Source organism: Amblyraja radiata, chromosome 19 (genome assembly GCF_010909765.2).
Source record: "Amblyraja radiata isolate CabotCenter1 chromosome 19, sAmbRad1.1.pri, whole genome shotgun sequence".
NCBI lineage: Eukaryota > Metazoa > Chordata > Chondrichthyes > Rajiformes > Rajidae > Amblyraja > Amblyraja radiata.
The window spans coordinates 1,936,859-1,961,368 of record NC_045974.1 but is presented as its reverse complement, the minus strand read 5'-3'; the positions used below and the strand labels follow the sequence as shown (position 1 = coordinate 1,961,368).

General features: G+C 45.6%; 1 protein-coding gene across 3 annotated transcripts; it reads left to right on the top strand.

Moving 5' to 3' along the window:
* The first annotated feature begins 11,957 nt into the window (after nt 1-11,957).
* On the top strand, nt 11,958-24,310 carry bcl2l14 (BCL2 like 14). 3 transcript variants are annotated; one of them, XM_033037436.1, is made up of 6 exons: nt 11,958-12,099; nt 18,033-18,436; nt 19,521-19,628; nt 20,757-20,833; nt 20,933-21,202; nt 23,465-24,310. In XM_033037436.1, exons 2-6 carry the CDS (start codon nt 18,040-18,042, stop codon nt 23,501-23,503), a joined length of 891 nt encoding a protein of 296 aa, XP_032893327.1. In that variant the 5' UTR covers nt 11,958-12,099; nt 18,033-18,039; the 3' UTR covers nt 23,504-24,310. The 3 variants fall into 3 exon arrangements, with proteins under 3 accessions (XP_032893327.1, XP_032893328.1, XP_032893326.1); XM_033037437.1 differs by lacking the exon at nt 11,958-12,099 and adding an exon at nt 14,447-15,048 and having other exon boundaries at nt 20,766-20,833; XM_033037435.1 differs by lacking the exon at nt 11,958-12,099 and adding an exon at nt 14,701-15,048.
* The last annotated feature ends 200 nt before the right edge of the window (nt 24,311-24,510 follow it).

Sequence of the window (24,510 nt, the reverse complement as noted above, 5' to 3'; positions counted from 1 at the left end):
AAGATCCCCCCCCCCCCCCCCCCCCCCCCCCCCCCCTCAGCCTACTGTGCTCAAGGAATAAAGTCCTAGTCTGCCCAACCTCTCCCTGTAGCTCAGGCCCTTGAATCCTGGCAACATCCTTGTAAATCATCTCTGCACTCTTTCCTGCTTAATATCCCTTGAGTTAAATCCTATTAAAGGCTTCTGAAAAATCCACATACGACACAGCCACTGGAATCTAACAACCTTTTAGAAAGACCAACTGATCGGCCAAGCTTGGTTTCATTTTCACAAATTAATGTTGACTCTGCCAAGTCACATTGTTATTTTCTCCTTTATCCCAGCTGAATCCCTGGGATCAAGCACAGCTCGCTCGCACTCCAGCACTGCGGATTCTGAAGTGACTGATGGGGGCCCATGTCGATTTGCCGACTCTTCCACAGAAGATACTAGATGAGGCAAGTTGGTCTCAGTCTTTGATATGATGCACCCTTTCCACTGTGTAAATAACGTGTGCTTCCAAAGCATGTTTTCACCTCTGCACTATCAATTCTATCCTCAGTTATGTGACAGGAGATGACCATCATTGAGACCCAACTTCAGTGCTTAAAATCTCCCTTCTCAGCCCATCTTAGACTTTCATTTCTCTTGGCATGAATTGTTTCAGTTGGTTGGAGGTGTGGCATATATCAACAATGCAAAGTGAAATAAGTAGAGTGGGCATGTATGTTATGTGTGTGTCTCAATGGTCAGCCATTGAGGCTGTTTAACTCGTAGTTTTAGGTCTAGGTTCATTTGTTCAGTTTAGTTTATTGTCACGTGTACCGAGGTATGGTGAAAAGCTTTTGTTGCATGCTAACCAGTCAGCGGAAAGACAATACATGATTACAATCGAGACATTTACAGTGTATAGATACATGATAAGCTAATAACATTTAGTGCAAGGTAAAGCCAGCAAAGTCCGGTCAAGGATAGTCCGAGGGACATCAAAGAGGTAGATAGTAGTTCAGCACTGCTCTCTGGTTGTGGTAGGATGATTCAGTTGCCTGATAACAGCTGGGAAGAAACCGTCCCTCAATCTGGAGGTGTGCATTTTCACACTTCTATACCTTTTGCCTGATGGGAGAGGGGGGAAGAGGGAGTGACCAGGGTGTGACTCGTCCTTGATTATGCTGCTGGCCTTGCCGAGGCAGCGTGAGGTATAAATGGAGTCTATGTAAGGGAGGATGGTTTGTGTGATGGTCTGGGCTGTGTCCACAATTCGCTTCAATTTCTTGCAGTCTTTGATGGAACTGGTCCTAAACCAATCGACACGTGTACTGAGGTACGGTGAAAATCTTTTGTTTTGTATACTATCCAAACAGATCAGATATATCATACATAGAAACAATCACCCCAAACTCCAGTACAATTGTTAGAGCAAAGGGGAAGATACAGAGTGCAGAATAGCTTTCAGCATTGTAGCGCATCAGTTCCAGAGACTCAGTTCCAATGTCCGCAATGGGGTAGAGGTGAATCGGACAGTACCCTAGCTTATGGAAGGACCATCCAGAAGACTGATAACAGAGGGGAAGAAGCTGTTCCTGAGTCTGATGAGGTGCGCTTTTAAGCTTCTGTACCTTCTGCCGGGTGGGAGAGGGGGAAAAGGAATGATGGGGTGGGAAAAGTCTTTGCTTGTGTTGGCTGCTTTTCTCAGGCAGCAGGATTTCATTCCTTTTTCCTCCAATCCAACGTCACTAGTTGGGCTATTGACCATTGCTCACCCTCCGCTCCAAAATGGTCCTCAGCTGCACTAAGTATCAGTGACCAGGGTAACATGCCTCCCTGCGGTCATATCTGCACTTGCAACAATACAGGTTCACCGACGATTTTCCGGCATCCTCGGTTCCAGAACCTTGCCGTATTATCCATTTTGCCAGACCAATAAAGGTGTGGGTGGGGGGGGGGGATACGCCGGCCCGCAAAGTTGGCCTCGGAAGTCGGCTATAGGAACGGATCTGCCTGCTCCGGCCGGTCCGGAGTTCCAGAGCCCCGGCCGCAGGGGGCAAATTCAACCCGCCGATCGACCGCGGAAGTCCCGATGAGCCGCCTCACCCGGACTAGGTGCCACATTTTCGGGGGGACTTCCAGGGGGGGTTTTGTCCAGATTATGAGGGGGGGGGGGGGGGGCAGGCCCACAGTTGCCGCAATATCGGTGTTGGACCTGTCTGCATGCTGCTCCCATTGCAGAACCCCATATAACTGGTCCATTTCTAACCCCCCCTCATTCTTCATGTATAGTTGAGCCACGCAGCTGTTTGGGTGTTGGTCTGTCTACACTCTCTGGGGATCTCACGCCCGCATCGCTATTTAGACGTGGGGATTGACCAGGAAGCAGAGGAAAGTCCCAAACTTTCTGTACTCTGGTCCAAAGATCTTTGCTCTGGTCGGCTTTCCTGAAGCTTGCTTGCTCTAAATGTTCAGATAGACTGAGAACCACGCATTGGATGTCAGTGTTTCTACCCAATGATTTCAGAATCACATGGATCAAAGAGGAAGAAAGATTCTAAGGGGAGTAAACCGTGGCTGACAAGGGAAGTTAGGAATGGAATAAAACTAAAAAAAAAGGGTGTACAGCATTACAAAGAGTAGCGGGAAGCCAGAGGATTGGGAACTTTCAAAGGACAACAGAAGGTAACAAAAAGGGCAATACGGGGTGAAAAGATGAAATGATGGTAAGCTGGCCAGGAATATAAAGTAATGGCCAAGTAAAAGCTTCTTTAGGTATGCTAAGAGAAAAAGATTAGTAAAGACAAATGTAGGTCCCTTGAAGGCAGAAACAGGTGAAATTATTATGGGGAAGAAGGAAATGGCAGAAGAGTTGAACAGGTACTTTGGTTCTGTCTTCACTAAGAAAGACACAAACAATCTCCCAGATGTACTAGAGGACAGAGGATCTAGGGAGACAGAGGAACTGAAAGAAATTTGCATTAGGCGAGAAATAATATTGGGTAGTCTGATGGAACTGATAAATCCCCAGGGCCTGATGTTTTACATCCCAGGGTATTCAAGGAGGTGGCTCTAGAAATCGTGGATGCATTGATGATCATTTTCCAATGTTCGATAGATTCAGGATCAGTTCCTGTGGATTGGAGGGTAGCTAATGTTATCCCACTTTTCAAGAAAGGAGCGAGAGAGAAAACGGGGAATTAGAGACAAGTTAGCCTGACATCGGTGGTGGGGAAGATGCTGGAGTCAATTATTAAAGAAGTAATAATGGCGCATTTGGATAGCAGTAAAAAGATCAGTCCAAGTCAGCATGGATTTATGAAGGGGAAATCCTGCTTGACTAATCTTCTGGAATTTTTTGAGGAGTGACTAGTAAAATGGAATATTGAGCCAGTGGATGTAGTGTATCTGGACTTTCAGAAAGCCTTTGATAAGGTCCCACATAGGAGATTAGTGTGCAAAATCAGAGCACATGGTATTGGGGGTAGGGTATTGACATGGATAGAGAATTGGTTGGCAAACAGAAAATAAAGAGTAAGAATAAACGGGTCCCTGTCAGAATGGCAGGCAGTGGCGAGTGGAGTGCCGCAAGGCTCGGTGCTGCGGCCAAAACTATTTACAATATATATTATTGATTTAGATGATGGGATTAAAAGTAACACTAGCAAATTTTCAGATGACACAAAGCTGGGTGTCAGTGTGAACTGCGAAGAGGATGCTAGGAGGTTGCAATGTGACTTGGACAGGTTGAGTGAGTGGGCAGCTGCATTGCAAATGCAGTACAATGTAGATAAATGTGAGGTTATCCACTTTGGCGGCAAGAACAAGGAGGCGGATTATTACCTCAATGGTGTCAGATTAGGAAGAAGGGAAATGCAACGAGACCTGGGTATCCTTGTACACCAGTCAGAAAGTAAACATGCAGGTACAGCAGGCAGTGAAGAAAGCTAATGGCATGTTGGCCTTCATAATGAGAGGATTTGAGTATAGGAGTAAAGAGGTCCTTCTGCAGTTGTACAGGGCCCTAATGAGACCACATCTGGAGTATTGTGTGCAGTTCTGGTCTCCTAATTTGAGGAAGGACATCCTTGCTATTGAGGCAGTGCAGCGTAGGTTCACAAGGTTAATCCCCGGGATGGCGGGACTGTCATATGAGGAAAGATTGGAAAGACTGGGCTTGTATTCACTGGAATTTAGAAGGATGAGAGGATATCTTATAGAAACATAAAAGGACTGGACAAGCTAGATGCAGGAAAAATGTTCCCAATGTTGGGGGAGTCCAGAACCAGGGGCCACAGTCTAAGAATAAAGGGGAAGCCATTTAAAACTGAGATGAGAAAAGACTTTTTCACCCAGAATTTGTGGAATTCTCTGCCACAGAAGGCAGTAGAGGCCAATTCACTGGATGAGTTAGATTTAGCTCTTAGGGCTAGCGGAATCAAGGGATAAAGGGAGAAGGCAGGAACGGGGTACTGATTGTGGACGATCAGCCATGATCACAATGAATGGAAGTGCTGGCTCAAAGGGCCAAATGGTCTACTCCTGCACCTATTTTCTATGTTTCTATTTAGGATGGCACGGTGGTGCAGCGGGTAGAGTCGCTGCCGCACAGCGCCGGAGAACCGGGTTCCATCCTGACCTCGGGAGCTGTCTGTGTGGAGTTTGTACATTCTCCCTGCGACCACGTGGGTTTTCTTCAGGTGCTCCGGCTTCCTCCCACATCCCAAAGGCGTACAGGTTTGTAGGTTAAGTGGCTTTCTGTAAATTGTCCCTCGTGTGTAGGAGAGAACTAGTGTACGGTTGATCGATGATCAGCGCGGGCTTGGTGACCAAATTACCTGTTTCCACGCTGTATCTCTAAAACAAACTAAAATCTAAAGGCAACAATAACAAACCTAACCTAAGAATGGAGCTCAGCTGTATCGTTGCCAAGATCACATAAAACCTGTGACTATTTGCAGGAAACGCACCGTTACTGTTTTCGACCAATCCTTCCTGGAAGGGTGTGACACCAACACTTAACGCAATCCTTCCTTCCTTGGTAAACAATTGGTCTGCATGGAGCAATCAAACCTTCCCGAAGACTCAGGCTAGACTAAGACTCTTTATCAGCAGCAGCCTGGCTCTATGGAGATAGTTTATAAGTTCAGAAGTGATAGGAGCAGAATTAGGCCATTCGACCAATCAAGTTACTCCACAATTCAAGTGTGTGTGTGTGTGTGTGTGTGTGTGTGTGTGTCCCCGTTACCCCATGACCAGGTCTGCCCTGAAACAATTTTGTGGCCTTTCCTGCAGTTATTGTTAACATGGTGTGCCTGGCATTGACCATCCACATTCATTCATGTAGACAGTTGGCCCACACAAGATGTAAAGATAAAGTGAACCTATTTGAAGGAGACACCAGAAGTGGTGAAAGATCTAGAAAAACCAGCTGTAAAAAGAAACTCATCTGCATAGTATTCACATGTACAGGTCCACCCATAGTTCCAGTCAGAGCCTTGCCGTGACCTTTGTGCCAGACCAACAGAGGTCACGGTCTTGGGGGGCCGAGATACCGGCCCACAAATTCGACCTCGGAAGTCGGCTGTGGGAACGCATCTGCGGGCTCCGGCTGGGCAGTAGTTCCAGAGCTCCGGACACGGGCAAATTCGACTCGGGCAATCGGCCAAGGAAGTCTCGAGGAGGTCAATATCGGCCACCTCACACGGCCTACGCATCACATTTTCAGGTGGACTTCTGAGGCGGGGGGGGGGGGGGCGGGGATTTTGTCTGGATTAAAGGGGTGTGCCGGACTGCCAGTTATGGGAAGTTGGTGGTGGACCTGTACATATTTAAGGCTAGACCAGATATCGGGGCATATCATTTATCAACAGATTTGCATCATAATACCACAAGGTCATGTGTATGTAGTGCCAGAATGTAATGATGAATAAAACAGCAACTTAAGAAACAATTCAAATTCACATTTCTGGCCAAGTCCGTACCTCAAAACAAGGAAATAAAACAACAAACAGGAACTTAATATTCAACACAAGGTGCTGGAGGAACTCAGCAGACCAGGCAGCATCTGTGGAGGGAATGGACAGAAATATGTCGGGTCGGGACCCTTCTTCACAGATGCTGCTTGATCCGCCGAGTTCCTCCAACACTGTGTTTTGCTCAATATTCCAGTATTTACTGTTCCTGGTGTCTTCGCTCGAGGTTCAATCTTGTTTTATTCACTAAATATGATCAGGTTTATCTTAATGTTCTCAATCATTTCTCTGTGGTTTTTGGTTTTGTGTTCCTCGTGACAGTAACTGTGTTCATGGAGTCGTACAGCACAGAAACAGGCCCAGCTGATCATGGTATTTGATTTCCAGACAGCCTGTTTTCACCCAAGGCGATATGTATATTCACGGTAATTAGGTGATCTCAACGTCAGCTGCCACTGAGTAACACCAGCACATTTTTGAAATAATTTACATTTAAGTTCAATTTTAAGGTCATGCAACTTAAATGTGAATTATTTGTTTCCTGATTTAGTTTAGTTTAGAGGCACAGCATGGAAACAGGCCCTTCAGCTCACCCAGGCCATGTTGACCATCGATCACCCACACTAGGGGCAACCTACAAAACTGCACAAAACTGTGTGTGGGTGGAAACCAGAGCGTCCGGAGAAAACCCACGCAGTCACGGGGAGAACGTGCAAATTCCACACAGACAGCACCCGTAGTAGGGATGAAACTTGGGTCTCTGGCGCTGTGAGGCAGCAACACTACCGCTGCGCCACTGTGACGACCATCTTACCTTTGTTTGTAAATCTGTGTCAGTAAATCAGCCAAGTTGAGCAGGGCTGGGTAACAACACACATCGATATACCTGGTAGCCCTCTGTGAAAGTACACTGCCCTCCATAATGTTTGGGACAAAGACCCATCATCTATTTATTTGCCTCTGTACTTCACAATTTGAGATTTGTTATAGAAAAAAAATCACATGTGGTTAAAGTGCACATTATCAGATTTTATTAAAGGTCATTTTTATGCATTTTGGTTTCACCATGTAGAAATTACAGGTGTGCTTATACATAGCCCCCCATTTCAGGGCACCATAATGTTTGTGACACAGTAATGTCATGTAAATGAAAGTAATCATGTTTAGTATTTTATTGCATATCCTTTGCAAGCAATGACTGTGATTCATGGACATCACCAGTTGCTGGGTGTCTTCTCTGGTGATGCTCTGCCAGGCCTGTATTGCAGCCATCTTCAGCTTATGCTTGTTTTGGGGGCTAGTCCCCTTCAGTTTTCTCTTCAGCATATAAAAGGCATGCACAATTGGGTTCAGATCGGGTGATTGACTTGGCCACTCAAGAATTGACCATTTTTTAGCTTTGAAAAACTCCTTTGTTGCTTTAGCAGTATGTTTGGGATCATTGTCTTGCTGTAGAATGAACCGCCGGCCAATGAGTTTTGAGGCATTTGTTTGAACTTGAGCAGATAGGATGTGTCTATACACTTCAGAATTCATTATGCTACTACCATCAGCAGTTGTATCATCAATGAAGATAAGTGAGCCAGTACTTTCAGCAGCCATACATGCCCAGGCCATAACACTCTCACCACCGTGTTTCACAGATGCTTTGAATTTTGGGCAGTTCCTTCTCTCCTCCATACTTTGCTCTTGCCATCACTCTGATATAAGTTAATCTTCGTCTCATCTGTCCACAAGACCTTTTTCCAGAACTGTGGTTGCTCTTTTAAGTACTTCTTGGCAAACTGTAACCTGGCCATCCTATTTTGGCGGCTAACCAGTGGTTTGCATCTTGCAGTGTAGCCTCTGTATTTCTGTTCATGAAGTTTTCTGCGGACAGTGGTCATTGACAAATCAACACCTGACTTCTGAAGAGTGTTTCTGATCTGCGGGACAGGTGTTTGGGGATTTTTCTTTATTATAGAGAAAATTCTTCTGTCATCAGCTGTGGAGGTCTTCCTTGGCCTGCCAGTCCCTTTGCGATTAGTAAGCTCACCAGTGCTCTCTTTCTTCTTAATGATGTTCCAAACAGTTGATTTTGGTAAGCCTAAAGCTTGGCTGATGTCTCTAACAGTTTTATTCTTGTTTCTCAGTCTCATAATGGCTTCTTTAACTTTCATTGGCACAACTTTGGTCCTCATGTTGATAAACAGCAATAAAAGTGTCCAAAGGTGATGCAAAGACTGGAGGAAAGACTGGGTGCTGAGAGCTCTCTTATATTTGCATTGAGGAGGCAATTAAACACACCTGAGCAATTACAAAAACCAGTGAAGCCATGTGTCCCAAACAGTATGGTGACTATGTAAAGACACAGCTGTCTTTTCTACATGGTGAAACCAAAATGTATAAAAATACCCTTTAATAAACCCTGACAATGTGCACTTTTGCCACATGTGATTTTTTTTCTATTTCAAATCTCAAATTGTGGAGTACAGAGGCAAATAAATAAATGATGGGTCTTTGTCCCAAACATTATGGAGGGCACTGTACCTCTTGCTGTAATTACAAAATGAAACTATATTTGATTTAAAGGCACTCAGCTCCCAAAAATATCCAAGCACATTTTAAAAACAAATGACTCACTTTGTTTTTACATAGGTGTGTAGAATATTCCCCTCAGTTTACCTGTTATTTATTTTAAAACTTCCTCCTTTATAAAAAAGATTAACATTCATCATCCTCGTGACGATATCAGCTGAGATCTGAATTCACTGAGGCCAGATCATTGCATAGTTGGACTTTAAATGCCTGCACTTTCCATGTTGACGGCTATTAGGAACGGCAATCTGACCACCAGCCCTTCCTGCTCGAAGAGGTTGTCGCCTAGAGTCAAAACTCAAGAGTCATAGGAGTTAGACACAAAAAGTTGCAGTGACCCAGCGGGTCAGACAGCATGTCTGGAGAAAAGGAATACGTGACGTTTTGGGTCGAGACCCTTCTTCAGTCATAGAAGCATCGAGTATAAGAATCAGGAAGTCATATTGCAGCTTTATTATTATTATTATTTATTATTAAATCGTTGAAAACATTAGCGACACAGTGGTGCTGGTTATCGACAGGCAAGGTGACGGACGCACCACACATCTCCGTCCTCCATGCAGCTGGCAAGTTCCTCTTTTGACTCTACGCACAGGACTTTGGATAGGCTGCATTTGCATGCAGTTCCGGTCACCCCATTAAAGGAAGGATGTGGAGGCTTTGCAGAGGATACAAAGGAGCTATACCAGAAAGCTGCCTGCATTAGGGGGTATTAGCTGGAAATAGGTGGATAAACATGGATGGTTTTCTGTGGAGTGTCGGAGGCTGACGGGAGACCTGCTGGAAGTATATAAAAATACAAGAGGCATGGATCTAGTTGACAAAACCTTTTTTTCCCAGGGTGGAAATGTCAAAGACTAAAGGACACAGATTTAAGTTGAGAGGGACATAGTTTAAAGAAGATTTGCAGACCAGTGGTGGTGGTGGAGGCAGATATGATAAAGGCATTTAAGAGGCTTTCAGAGGCATATAGATATGCAAGGAATGGAAGGATATGGATCATATGTAGGCAGAGATTAGTTTAACTTCGGCATGGACATTGTGGGCTGAAGGGCCTGTTGCTGTGCTGTACTGTTCTATGTTCCACGTACCATTAAAAAGACTTGTAAAGCTGCAGGCAGGGTAGGGATGGGGTGTCTCAGGGTAGGTAAAACCAGGGTGACTGTAGCGATAAGCTATCAACAAGATTATGTGGTGGACAAGTGAATGGAAGCAGTAAAGAATGACTGAATGGACCACGGGGTGACACCTGTATGGTCGTGAGTAGTCTCCCAAAGAGTCGTACCTTTTTCTGATGAGTAGTCGCCCAAAGAGTCATACCTTTTTCTGGTCGCCGTTGGATTTTCAACATGTTGAAAATTTTCGGCCACCTGCTGCCACTATGACGGGTGCCGGCAAGTCGCTGAAAAAAATTGCGTAAGTGGGACAGGCCCTTAATGCTTCCTCACCAATGGAGCATCACAGACCACCTCTTGCACTACCCCAGACTTGTTTTTCTAATTGTGCAAAATGCAAGACATGTGTGAAAAGCTGTATTTTAATTCAGTTTAGTTTAGTTTAGTTTGTGTGCTGTCCAGTCAGAGAAAAGACTACACATAATTACAATCAAGCCATCCACAGGGTACAGATAAAGAAGAAAGGATACAACATTTAGTGCAAGCTAGAGTCTGACAAAGGGTCTTGACCCGAAACATCACCTATTCCTTTTCTACAGAGATGCTGTCTGTCCCGCTGAGTTACCCCAGCACCTTGTGCCTATCTTCGCTGTAAACCAGCATCTGTCGTTCCTTGTTGGCAAGTCTGAAGAAGTGTCTCGCCCCAAAACGTCCTCAGTCTGAAAAAGGGTCTCACCCCGAAACGTCACCCATCCCTTCTCTCCAGCATTTTGTGCCAACCTGCAGTCCCTTCCTACACACAGTCCGATAAAGTCATTTGTTGAACAACCACGAACGCTTGTATTTCTCGGTAAAGCCCTTGCGAAATGTAGACAATTCCCCAACTTCCTCCCTGCTGCTGTTGGTGGACACGTGTTGAACTGTGGGTATCGAGTGTCGGTGGCTGCTCTTCAACAATGCTGGCTGTCACGGTGAGATCCAGCAACGACTGGCCCTCCCTGGCAAAGGGAACACACGTAGACTACCCATGCCCCGCCAATCCCTTCAGCCCATCATTGGCACAGAGGGAAGTCATTTAGTAAATGTGTAGGAAGGAACTGCAGATGCTGGTTTAAACCGAAGATAGACACAAAATGCTGGAGTAACTCAGTGGGACAGGCAGCATCGCTGGAGAGAAGGAATGGGTGACGGTTCGGGTCGAGACCCTTCTTGGATCTTTAAAATTATCTGATTACTTAAATGATTAAGTAATAAATAAATTTCAATACTTCAACTAAAAGCACAACACAAAGGGCACAAAGATCTCAAGATCCCAGCATCTGTTTGTTAGTTAGATTGCAGGGAGGGTGGGCAAGGGGTCGTCTAATGGGATAAAACCTGGGTGACCATGGGGATAAGCAGTAAACAAGGTTACCTGGTCAATGGAGACACAACAAACTGCAGATGCTGGAATCCCGAGCAAAACACAAAGTGCTGGAGGAACTGAGTCTGAAGAAGGGTCCCGATCAGAAACATCACCTGTCCATTCCCTCCACAGATGCTGCACTCTGTGCCTCATTACACCTGACAAGACTACACCAACACCGATGACAAGCCGACAGACCAAGTACTTTCTAGTGTTATTTTCTACGCTGTTGTCTGCTGGGGCAACAGCATTAGTGCAAAAAACAACAAGAAGCTGGTCAAACTGGTTAAACGAGCTAGCTCAGTGCTGGAGGGGAGAGTAGACTCTGGGATGGATGTGCTTGAGAGGCGTATGAGGCACAAGGTGCAGGTCATCCTGAAAAACCCCGGGCATCCCCTCCATGTAATTCTGGAGAGTCAAAAGAGCATTCGGAACAACAACCGGCTCCTCTCCCTGCCCTGTAGAACGGAGCGGTTCAGGAGATCCTTCACCCCTGCAGCCATTAGATTTTATAATTCGGACCGCTAGGCTGTAGGGGGATGCATTTTGCAATTTTTAATTTTTAATCGTTAATTATTGGTCTTTTTAAGTATTTATTGCTCTCAGGTAGTGTCCACATTGTATTCTATGTATTTTCTGTCTGCGTTCGTTTTGAATCTGTGGGTTTGTTGGTTGGGGGCTTCTGGACATCTGAATTTCCCTGAGGGGATCAATAAAGTATTTATTATTATTATTATTATTATTATTATTATTATTATTATTATTATTATTATTATTATTATTATTCTAGTCTTGTTTATTTTTATTTGTAAGTTTCTAATCTTGCTATTTGATGTTTAAATGAAACACATGGATCCAACATGTTAAAAGCATTTCATGATTTTGTTTAAACCTGGATTTTTGATCTTCTCAGGCAATACCATGAACGAGCATGCTGACATTGCATAAAAGTCTCCAATCCAACATGCGGTGTTATTCCTGCTGTGGAGTTTTGATGAGTCAACTCCTGCACAGTCCATTCGCATGCATTTCTCAAGAATTGCCATTGTTCCCAGGATGGGTAAGTCATAAATATAAACAGTGTCAAAAATGCCATCAGGTAGCCATCCACTTTTTGTTGTTTCATTTGAGATCTCAAAATAAATCGGAAATTTACCAAAAAACCCCGGACATGTAAAGTCCCCAAATGGACTGTCGTTTAGAAAAGGACTTGCCTCGAAATTCCCTCCATGATAAACATGTTTACAACTCTTCATAAAAGCAAGTCTGATCAAGTGAGGCTTTGGCATTGTTGAGCAAGTGGAAACATTCTCGTACATTACAGAAAGTGATTCCACGTAATGTTTACATTTGGTAAAACCTCACCATGATACGATTGTAAAATATAACTTTTAAACAGAGGGAAGTGGATGGGTGAAGCAACTGGATAAACTTCAACCTCTGTGAGCTGGGGGTGAAAGGGCATTGCAAAGGATATGCCTTCTTTCTGACCAAGGGACTGTTAAAGTAAAGGAAGTAAGTAAGTACGTTTATTGGCCAAGTATTCACATACAAGGAATTTGCCTCGGTGCTCCACCCACAAGTAACAACATGACATAGTGACAATTACGAATTACTCAGAAAACACTAAACAATAATAATAATAATAATAATAATAATAATAATAATAATAATAAGACATTAATGATAAAACACCATTGATCAAGCATGGGAACCAACAAAGTACCAGATCAAAGAGAGGCTAAAGAAAACTTTAAAACACAACACAACGATCGGGCAAGACAATCAAGACTTTATTCAAGTACGCCAAATACAGTGATTACTGGGAGCAATGTAGGAGGTTGCTCAACGGACAAAGATTCATCTGCTTATGTACAGAATCTTCCTTTGATGTCTTGTTTATTGCAGAAGGCACTTTCGAACTTTTCCTTCTTCCAAATGGTCTTGTAACAAATATACATGGTTCACCTTTGAAAGACACAGCAGAGTAAACACAGCCCAATTCCACACCATTACAGAGAAGCAAATGTCGTGTTACCCGTTCAACCTTATTTTGGTGTTTTACGATTGGCCATTTGCCCTTTGGCAACAGAGAACAGAATCTGAATAAAGTAGACTGCAGATAAACAGAAATGCTGAAGAAACTCAGCCGTGAGGCAGCATCTATGGAGCGAAGGAATAGGTGATGTTTTGGGTCGAGACTAAATAAAAAAGTAGACTGCAGTGTCAGCTACGCAACCTTCTTTAAAGCACAGAATTATTATAAGACATGAAGAGGAGTTGAAACATTTTAAGCACTCCAGCTGTCCCCATCCCTTGCTGTCTACTTCAAGCTTTGCAATTTATCTTTGACTGGGCCCAATCCGAAACGTCATCTATCCATTACCTCCACAGATGCTGCCTGACCTACTGAGTTCCTCCAGCACTTTGTCTTTTACTCAAGATTCTGGCATCTGCAGCTCCTCATTCTCGATACATCTTGTTTACCTCTGCAGGCAGTAACATTGGTTCCACATCAGTGGTTATGGTTAGGACAGTGTGAGCTGCTCACGTTGTCACCATAACCACCATGTACCCATTACCAGCATAAGTCAGCAACTTCCGTACTGATAGCAGTTTTATTTTCAAGTGTGAAAGGTGATATTCAAATCTAAAAATGCTGACACCCACGGCCATTTCCTGCATCATATTGCTATTTATACATTACTGTTTACACTAAATTGGAAATGAAAGCCTAATGTTGAGAATCTGAAGAATGGTCCCAACCCGAAACATCAATTGTCCATTCCCTCCACTCATGCTGCTGATCCGCTGAGTTACTCCAGCACTTTGTCTTTTGTTTACGATTTCAGAATCTGCAGTTAGACTTTACTTTAGACTTCAGAGATCCAGCACGGAAACAACCCCTTTGGCCGGCTGAGTGCGTGCCGACCAGCGACCAGCGATCACCTCATGCACCAGCACTATCCTACACACATGGGACAAGTTACAATTTTTACCTAAACCAATCAACCTACAAACCTGTACATCTTTGGAATATGGGAAGAAACGGGAACCGTAGGAAACCCACACGGCCACAGGGATAACATGCTAACTCCGCACAGACAGCACCCGTAATCAGAATTGAACCTGGGTCTCATGGCGCTGTCAGGCAGCAGCTCTACCACTGTGCTCCAGAGATGCTGCCTGACCCGCTGAGTCACTCCAGCACTTTGTGTCTTTTTGTGTATTAACCAGCATCTGCAATTCCTTGTTTCTACAACTAAAAAACAACTGAGAAATATTTTCCCATTTGAAGAAACAAAGAACTGCAGGCGCTTATTTATACCAAAGATTGGCACAAAGTGCTGGAGTAATTCAGCCTGTCAGGCAACATCTCTGGAGAAAAAGGACAGGTGACATTTTAGGTTGGGACCCTTCCTCAGACTAGTGGGGGTGGAGCAGGAGTTTTATTTCTCCAACTTCTGGACGATAAAACACATCGGCTGTGTTTCTGTTTCACCTTCCACAGATGCTGCCTCTTCTGCTGAGCTTTTCCAGCATTTTGTTCCGTGTTTAGCCCGTTTGCAATTGGTGTCTTGGAAGCGGGGCAACCAATCTTGGACGGGCAGCGATGCAGCGAGGTGGAGCCAGGCGGGGGAGGGAGAGGGACAGAGAGAGAGCGGGGTTAGAGAGAGAGGGGGGTAGGGAGACAGAGAGGGAGAGAGCTGCCTGCGAGTAGACTCAGCCTTGTTGCGGCTCCACTACTCTGTAGTCGGCAGCTCTTAGACTTGCATTGGGGTTCCCGGCCGTGTGCCTTTAAAGACGGCAGGACACCGCGCGGAAGTTTAGCATTTAAACCGAAGGGAAATTAGAAAACTATATTAATTTGTTAATTATTAATAACGAAACGGTGACAGGTTCGGACTTGACCTTTCACGGAGTAACTTCTGGCAATCGACGACAACTTTTTAAACTCCGAGTGAAAAGTCAGTGCGCCACGTCTCCCTTCTTCTCAACACTTTGAAGTGTAAGTACATACAGCCTTGTTGACCGGGTATCAGATTGCTTATTCGTTCACGCCTTGTCAGGAAAACAGCAAGTGTATTGTTGCCGAAGATAGTGTCAAAGTACTGGAGTGCTCCAGTGTACATTCTGTGCTGCTGAACAAGGGTCTCGACCCGAAACGCCACCATTCCTTCTCTCCAGAGATGCTGCCTGTCCCGCTCAATTACCCCAGCATGTTGTCTATCTTCAGTAAGAATTGCATTGTTTTGTCTGGGACAGAGGACAATAAAGCATTCTAGGCTATATAACCAACATCTGCAGTTCCTTTCTACACATAGTGTATTTGGGCATAGAAACATAGAAAATAGGTGCAGGAATAGGCCATTTGGCCCTTCGAGCCTGCACCGCCATTCAAGATGATCATGGCTAATCATCCAACACAGTATCCTGTACCTGCCTTCTCTCCATACCCCCTGATCCCTCTAGCCACAAGGGCCACAGCTAACTCCCTCTTAAATATAGCCAATGAACTGGCCTCAACTACTTTCTGTGGCAGAGAATTCCACAGATTCACCACTCTGCGTGAACATTTTTTTTCTCATCTCGGTCCTAAAAGATTTCCCCCTTATCCTTAAACTGTGACCCCTTGTTCTGGACTTCCCCAACATCGGGAACAATCTTCCTGCATCTAGCCTGTCCAACCCCTTAAGAATTGTGCCCCTGTCCCACTTAGGAAACCTGAACCGAAACCTCTGGAGACTTTGCGCCCCACCCAAGGTTTCCATGCAGTTCCCGGAGGTTGCAGGTGGTTGCCGGAGGTTACAGGTAGTGGAAGCAGGAATGGAGACTGACAAATACCTCCGGGAACCGCACGGAAACCTTGGGTGCGGCGTAAAGTCTCCAGAGGTTTCCGTTCAGGTTTCCTAAGTGGGACAGGGGCGTAATAGCTTTGAAAAACAAGTTTGCTTATATGACTGAGCGTAAAAGCAAAGTTATGAAGTACTGCTGTGGGTCTGTGTGGAACTAGTTCTGTGGCTGTTGAAACAGGTCAGTGTAGTTGCCAGCCAGAGGTAGTCTGGCCCGGGGCGGGGGCGGGGGTGGGGGTTGGGGGGCAGTGATCCCAAGGTGGGGCGAGGAACAGGAAGTAAAGACCAGAGGCAGCTGGTGAAAATGAAACTATGAAATGTTAGCTGGGACACACCCAGAGGATCGAGCTCTGCCCTCTCATCTGACACGGAGGCACAAGGAACGGCAGATGCTGATATATAGGAGGTAGTTGAGGCAGGGACTATCCCAACATTTAAGAAACATTTAGACAGGAACATGGATAGGACAGGTTTTGATGGAAATGAACCAAACGCAGGCAGGTGGGACTAGTGTAAGCTGGGACATTGTTGGCCGGTGTGGGCAAGTTGGGCCGAAGGGCCTGTTTCCACGCTGTATCATTCTATGATTATGAGATGCTGGAATCTTGAGCAAAATACAAAGTGCTGGAAGAACACAGTGCATCCGGCAGCATCTGTGGAGGGAATGGACAGGCAACATTTTCATGTTCATATGATATTGGAGCAGACCTAGGCCATTTGGCCCATCATCTATTCCGCCAATCAGTCGTGGCTGGTCTATCTCTCCCTCCTAACCCCATTCTTCTGCCTTCTCCCCATAAAACTTGACACCCGTACTAATCAAGAATCTGTCAATCTCTGCCTTAAAGATCTGAAGAAGACCCAAAACATCACCCATTCCTTCTCTCCAGAGACACTGCCTGTCCCACTGAGTTACTCCAGCATTTTGTGTCTGTCTTCGGTTTAAACCAGCATCTGTAGTTCCTTCCTACAAATCTCTGCCTTAAAAATACCCATTGACTTGGCCTCCACAGCCATCTGTGGCAATGAATTCCACAGATTCACCACCCTCTGACTAAAGAAGGTAGTTGAGGCCAGTTCATTGGCTATATTTAAGAGGGAGTTAGATGTGACCCTTGTGGCTAAAGGGATCAGGGGGTATGGAGAGAAGGCAGGTACAGGATACTGAGTTGGATGATCAGCCATGATCATATTGAATGGCGGTGCAGGCTCGAAGGGCCGAATGGCCTACTCCTGCACCTATTTTCTATGTTTCTATGAAATTCCTCCTCATCTCCTTTCTAAAGGTACATCCTTTTATTCTGAGGCTATGCCCTCTAGTCCTAGACTCTCCCACCAGTGGAAACATCCTCCCCACGTCCACTCTATCCAGGCCTTTTACTATTCGCTATGTTTCAATCAGGTCCCCCCAGGAACCTTTTGGGTCTGAACATAACTCAAGTTACAAGTGAACATAACTCTTTGGGTCTTGTATAAATACTGATGATCGAATGACTTCAAGGGTGGCACAGTGGGTAGAGCCGCAGCTTCACACTGCCAGAGACCCAGGTCCGATCCTGACCTTGGGTGCTGTATGTGTGTGCAGTTTTGTACATTCTCCTCTGGTGTAGGTTTGCAGCCTAATTGGCCCTCTGTAAATTGCCCCTCGTGTGTATGGAGCGTGATGAGAAAGTGGAATAACACAGAACTAGTGTGAACGGGTGATCGATGGTCGGCGTGGTCTCAGTTGACCGAAGGGCCTGTTTCCATGCTGTACCTTTCAATCATATGTAACCTGATCTGATTTAGATAGCGTGCAAAACAAACTAGCTTGGCACACGTGATAATTATAATCCTAAACTTAACTCAAAGCCTTTTAAACACCACAATCGAATCTGCCTCCACCACCCCCCATGTCAGTGTGTTCCACGAACCCACCACCCTCAGAGTGAAAAAAAACCCTTGCCCTACAGATCACTTTTAAACGTTGCCCCTCTCATCTTAAAGCTGTGCCCTCTAGTATATAAGGCAGTTTGAAAAGTTGTCATTCCAAGCCTAAGTCTGTCCATCTGTGCATGTGTGTCTCTCCCACCCCTGCATCAAAGAAGGTGCAAGATGTATTGCGGATATGATAACCATAGTTCAATGTTTTATTTTTCAGGTAAAACATGGGTTCAGCTGACGCAGCAGAGAGTAACTCTGCGTCAGGGCACAGCACTGCAGAGGATGACAGCTTTGAGTACAGGGTACTGATGGCCTATGCAGAAAGGACCTTGTTGGTGGATAAACTAACGCCGCCCAAGACTGGCGACAGACGGACAGAGCCGCCGTCAGGTGGAAGGAGGAGCGAGGGACCACTGCCTCAGCTGGAGTCCGCTACACACCACTCTAAGGGCAGCACCAAGCACCGTGCTCACCGGCGGAGGTTCAAGTGGAAGAGGGTGTTTCCGAGGTGTTTGCGCGCGCAGGCATCGAGTGACCGGGAACCGGAGGATGGAGTGGGTGGTGGCGATGACATAGCACGGAGCCAATCGATTGAAATCGTTGTTCCTGAAGCAGAATGTGGTAAGTGTTTTGTTGCATGGCCGAGAGTAGTGAATGGAGAGAGGCGCGGTTTCGTCACATAGTGTGGAAATAGGCCCTTTGTCCCACCGAATCCACACCGACCAACGATCACCTATATACTAGTTCTATCCTAGTCCATAAATTATAGGAGCAAGATTGGGCCATTCGGCCCATCTAGTCTACTCCGCCATTCAATCATGGCTGATCTATTGTTCCCTCTCAACCCCATTTTCCTGCCTTCTCCCCATAACCCTAACTATTCCAACACACCAGGGGGGAAATTTACAGAAGGCCAATTCACCTACAAACCTGCACGTCTTTGGAGTGCGGGAGGAAACCGGAGCACCCGGAGAAAACCCACGTGCTCACAGGGAGAACGTGCAAACTCTGTACAGACAGCGTCCATAGTCAGGATCGAACCCAGGACTCTGGCGCTGTGAGGCAGCAACTCTACTGCTGCGCCACCATGCTGAGACATGATTCAACATAAAGCTGCTGACCAAAGGCAGTATCCATCGACCATTAATGCACAAAGTCCTTTACCCGAGGTAGGGGTATCAAGAACCAGGCAACACGGGTTTAAGGTGACGGGAACGATTTAATTTTATTTTTCACACAGAGGGTGCTGGATATATGGAATGAGCTGCCAGAAGAGGTAGTTAAAGCAGGTACCATAACAACCTTCAGCCCACCGTGTCCACGCCGACCATCCATCACCCGTTCACTCTAGTTCTATGTTATTCCACTTTTTCATCCACTCCCTACACACTAGGGGCAATTACCGAGGGCCAATTAGCCTACAAACCCGCACGTCTTTGAGATGTGGAAGGAAACCGGAGTATCTGAAGGAAATGGGGAGAACGTGCAAACTCCACATGGGCAGCACTGGAGGTCAGGATTGAACCCTGGTCTCTGGAGCTGTGAGGCAGCAGCTCTAACCGCGGTGCCTCTGTGCTTCCTTTTATGCAAGGTGTTTTGGGAAGCTTCTCTGACTTGATCCTATAGAAGCTTGTGCTTTGTGAATGTAAATCTGTGCCAGGCAGCCGAGCTGTCAACTTATTCTCTAACACTTCCATGCTTCTAGTTTCAGAAACCGACCCACAGGAGATTGCCGAAATGTTGCAGGATGTCATGAGCACAAACGTTTCTTTTAGGATGTTGCATTCTACCAATGTAGAAGTAGATGGGCCAGGTAAGCAATCCGCAAGAATAAAACTTAGATTTTAGCCCTTAGGGCTAAAGGAATCAAGGGATATGGGGAAAAAAGCAGGAACGGGGCACTGATTGGCGATGCTGGCTCGAAGGGCTGAATGGCCTACTCCTGCACCTATTTTTCTATGTTTCTAAAACTCTCGAAAGATTTGAGTGGTATTTGAGAGGATATTCTTCAAATCTGACCCAAAACAAAATTCTTAAGGGGTTGGACAGGCTAGATGCAGGAAGATTATTCCCAATGTTGGGGAAGTCCAGAACTAGGGGTCACAGTTTGAGGATAAGAGGGAAGTCTTTTAGGACCGAGATGAGAAAATCTTTTTTTACACAGAGATTGGTGAATCTGTGGAATTCTCTGCCACAGAAGGTAGTTGAGGCCAGTTCATTGGCTATATTTAAGAGGGAGTTGGATGTGGCCCTTGTGGCTAAAGGGATCAGGGGGTATGGAGAGAAAGCAGGGATGGGATACTGAGTTGGATGATCAGCCATGATCATATCGAATGGCGGTGCAGGCTCGAAGGGCCGAATGGCCTACTCCTGCACCTATTGTCTATGTTTCTATGTCTATGTTAAAACGTTACCTATTCCATTTCTCCACAAATACTGCCTGACCTGCTGAGTTCCTCCAGCTTTTTGTGTCTGTCTTTAGAGGGGTCGTAGCTTCACTGAGAGGTTGGACAGACTTGGATTTTTTTCTCTGGAACGTCAGAGGCTGATGTCTCCCTGATACGAGATTGTAAAATAATGAGACCCGTAGATAGGGTAGGTCCTTTTCGAAGAGTGTTTGTGGTCAAAGACTAGGGGCAATAGCTTTAATGGGCAAAGTTTAAAGTAGTTATGCGGGGCAAGTTTTTTACCTGGAACGTGCCTGGAACGTGCTTTCAGGAGTGCTGGTGGAGGCAGATATCCGATAATAGTGGGTAAGAGGCTTTTAGATTGGGACTTGGATATGCAGGGAATGGAGGGATATAGATCACATATTGACAGATGAGATGAGTTTAACTCGGCATCATGTTTGGCAAAGACATTGTGGGCTGAAGGGCCTGTTCCTGTGCTGTACTATTCTATGTTCTATGAATGTTGTTCTTTTCTAACTACAAATATATTTGTTTTACAGATGATCAAAAAACTATAGACCGTATCGTTGAGTTCTTGACTACCAAAGGAGATTCGATTGATGAAGAAGTAATTATCTGGCATTTTTCTTGCGTTGTATTCTGCACGTCATTATTTTAGCCCAGCTTGTTTGTATTTTTCACTATTGTTTAATTGTTCTCTTGCTAGATCAAGAAGGACCCTCAGTTTGGCAAACTATTTGGTGAGAAGCCTTCACTCTCGTTTTTCAAGAAGATAATGGATTATGTCCGCCAGACAACCTTGCCTGCAGATGCTGAGAGCGAGGGAAAGGCCACGTTGAAGCAGTTTGCCTTTATTGTACATGCAACAACCAAGTTTGCTGTCTCTGCCAACTTCCCAATGGCTCGAGTCATGGGCTACGGAGGAGTGTATTTACGGGAAAACTTCTCCAACTGGGTCAAGGAAGAGGGAGGATGGGTGAGTGATTGCCGCAAATTAAGGTCGTAAGGTCATGAGTTCATAAGGAATAGTAGAATTAGGCCATTCGCCCCATCAAGTCTACTACTCCGCCATTCAGTCATGGTAGATCTATCTCTCCCTCCCAACCCCATTCTCTTGCCTTGTTCCTGTAACCTCTATCACCCGAGATTCTGAAATTCTGATCCTTTAGACTTTAGAGATACAGCGTGGAAACAGGCGCTTCAGCCCACCGAGTCTATGCCGACTAGTGATCCCCGCTCACTAACACTATCCTTACACACTAGGGACAATTTACAGTTTACAGATGCCAATTAACCCTACACACCTGCAAGTCTTTGGATCTGGGAGGAAACCGGGGCACCTGGAGAAAACCCACGTTGTCACAGGGAGAATGTACAAACCACACAGACAGTGCTCGTGGTCAGGATCGAACCCGGGTCTCTGGCACTGTACTCTACCACTGTGCCACCGTGCCACCCTGTATTTTGTTTTCTGCTTGCTAATCATCTGTTTAAACCTACTGACAGAAAAAAAACAGAGTGCTAGAGTAACTCAGCGGGTCAGGCAGCATCTGTGGAGAACATGGATAGGTGACGTTTCACAGAGTGCTGGAGTAACTCAGCGGGTCAGGCAGCATCTATGGAGCTAAGGAAATAGGCAACGTTTTGGGCTGAAACCCGTAAGGGTTTCGGCCCGAAACGTTGCCTATTTCCAGAAGGTTCAGTGGTTCAATGTGCTTCATTGTCACAAATCCACAGTTAAATTATTTTACAAAGAGTCCAACCGAGTATCACAATGCCACCTCCAAATAGCAGTTGAACAGAAAGAGTCCACATGCATGAGGCTCCATGTTTGGTACTATTATCCAAGTCCAGTCCATGCATCAGTTGTTGTGAGCGGTGCCTGATCCAGGCGAGCCCCAGGCTGCTGTGGGCCTTCCCTTGGTCACCCAGCACACTGCTTGGTGCCATCACAAGACAACGCAGTGCTTATAACAAGCTTCCTCCCCCCTCCGGCAGCCCAGTGGCGCAGCAGTAGAGTTGCTGCCGTACAGCGCCGGAGACCCAGGTTCAATCCTGACCACGGGTGCTGTCTGTATGGAGTATGTACGTTCTCCCCGTGACCTGCGTGGGTTTTCTCCAAGATCTTCGGTTTCCTCCCACACTCCAAAGACGTACACGTTTGTAGGTTAATTGCAAATAGTTCCTAGTGTGAGTAGGATAGTGTTAGTGTGCGGGGATCGCTGGTCGCTGCAGACTCGGTGGGCTGAAGAACCTGTTTCCGCACTGTATCTCTAAACTAAAACAAAACTAAACTCGGAAAGCTGTTTATAACATTCTTCTTCTCACTCGGTGAACTGTTTAGTTCCACTACTCACACTGAAGTTCCACTTCTCACACTGTCAACTATTAATAACAACTTTTTCCTCCTGTAAACAGCGTACGACCTGCATCTTCCCACTCTCTGAATGATTTACTTCTATTTATAATGTACTTCCTCTACTCCACAAACTGTTTATCCAAGTTTTCTCTTGCTCTGCAAACCACAGCTTTAGAACAAGGAACAGTAGATCGGGTAGATGCACAGAGTCTCTTGCCCAGAGTAGGTGAATCGAGGACATAGGTTTAAGGTGAAGGGGAAAATACAATAGGAATCTGAGGAGTATTTATTTCACACGAAGGGTGGCGTGTGTATGGAACGAGCTACCAGAGGAGGTAGTTGAGGCTGGGACTATCCCAATATTTAAGAAACGGGTAAATGGATAGGACAGGTTTGGAGGGATATGGGCCAAATGCTGGCAGGTAGCACTAGTGTAGCTGGGACATGTTAGCCCGCGTGGGCAAGTTGGGCCAAAGGGCCTGTTTCCACACTGTATCATTCTATGATTAGTGTAGATGGGACATGTTAGCCGGTGTGGGCAAGTCGGGCCGAAGGGCCTGTTTCCACACTGTATCACTCTATGACTAGTGTAGCTGGGACATGTTGGTCGGTGTGGGCAAGTCGGGCCGAAGGGCCTGTTTCCACACTGTATCACTCTATGACTCTGACCATGAATTGATATACTCTATTGGGTCTCCCCTCAACCTCTGACGTTCCAGGCAAAACAATCCAAGTCTGCCCTATCTTCCATTTCTTTGTCTTTTATTATTAAACTCCTTTGATCACATTTTAGTTGGGATAAATTTATTGAAAGCATACTTAATGTCTGTTGTGCAGTTGTTAACTCAATTGTATGCCCCCCCCCCCCCCCCTTTACAGGACAAGATAATGATAATGGAAGAGCAACATGTTGACTAACAACCAGGTGCCCCAACGTGAAAGCTTTTGGAACGAGCGGACACTGATGCCTGCACCTCCACAGACATGTTTCATGCAACAGTGACTGGTGATGTGAAGCAGGAGATCAGGATGTAGAGATTGTTACTGTGCGCATTGAGTCTTGTAACTACTTCATCTCTGGTGCACCAACTGGAACCACAATAAGCTGCCTTTTTAATCCAATGTAACTTCACATGGGCATTGTGCTGTGGGAACACACACACGTCTACTGAGGTTATCTTGTTGGATGAGGTACTCCTGCCCCCCATCCCCAAAGGTGCAATCTGCTCTTTTCTAAAATGAATACATTGACAGAAGTCGGCGTAATTTCTTGTGTGTGTGTGCGTGTGCCTCTGTGAGTCTCTGCCTGTGTGTGTGTGCGCATGCATGTGTGCCTGTGCGCGCGTGTGTGTGCGTGTGTGTGTGCACGTGTCTGTGTGTGCGCATCTTGATGATCACAGGCAGAATGAGCCAATATTGAAAAATAATCTGTAATCCTGGGATCTTTTACCATCGGGCAAACATTCCTGTAAGAATCGACTTCAGATGGTGCCAATTGTGAAATTTGTATTTTGAACATTTGGTTGTATTTTTCTTTCTAGATTAATTGGGTCTTATCCTGATTTAAAATAGAACAATGCACTCAACTGTATTACGTCCCACTGTTGAGCAGCCCGATGTGGAATACAGCTTTCTGTTAGAAGGCAGCATGGTGGTGCAGCAGGTGGAGCTGCTGCCTCACATTGCCAGAGATCTGGGTTTGATCTTGCTGTCTGTGTGGAGTTTGCACGTTCTTCCCGTGACCACCTGGGTTTTCTCTGGGTGCTCCGGTTTCCCCTCGCATCCCAAAGACGTGCGGGTTTGTAGGTTAATTGGCATCTGTATATTACCCCTAGTGTATAGGGAGTGGATGAGAATATAGGATAACATAGAACTAGTGTGAACGGGTGATGGATGGTTGGTGTGGACTTGATGGACTGAATGGT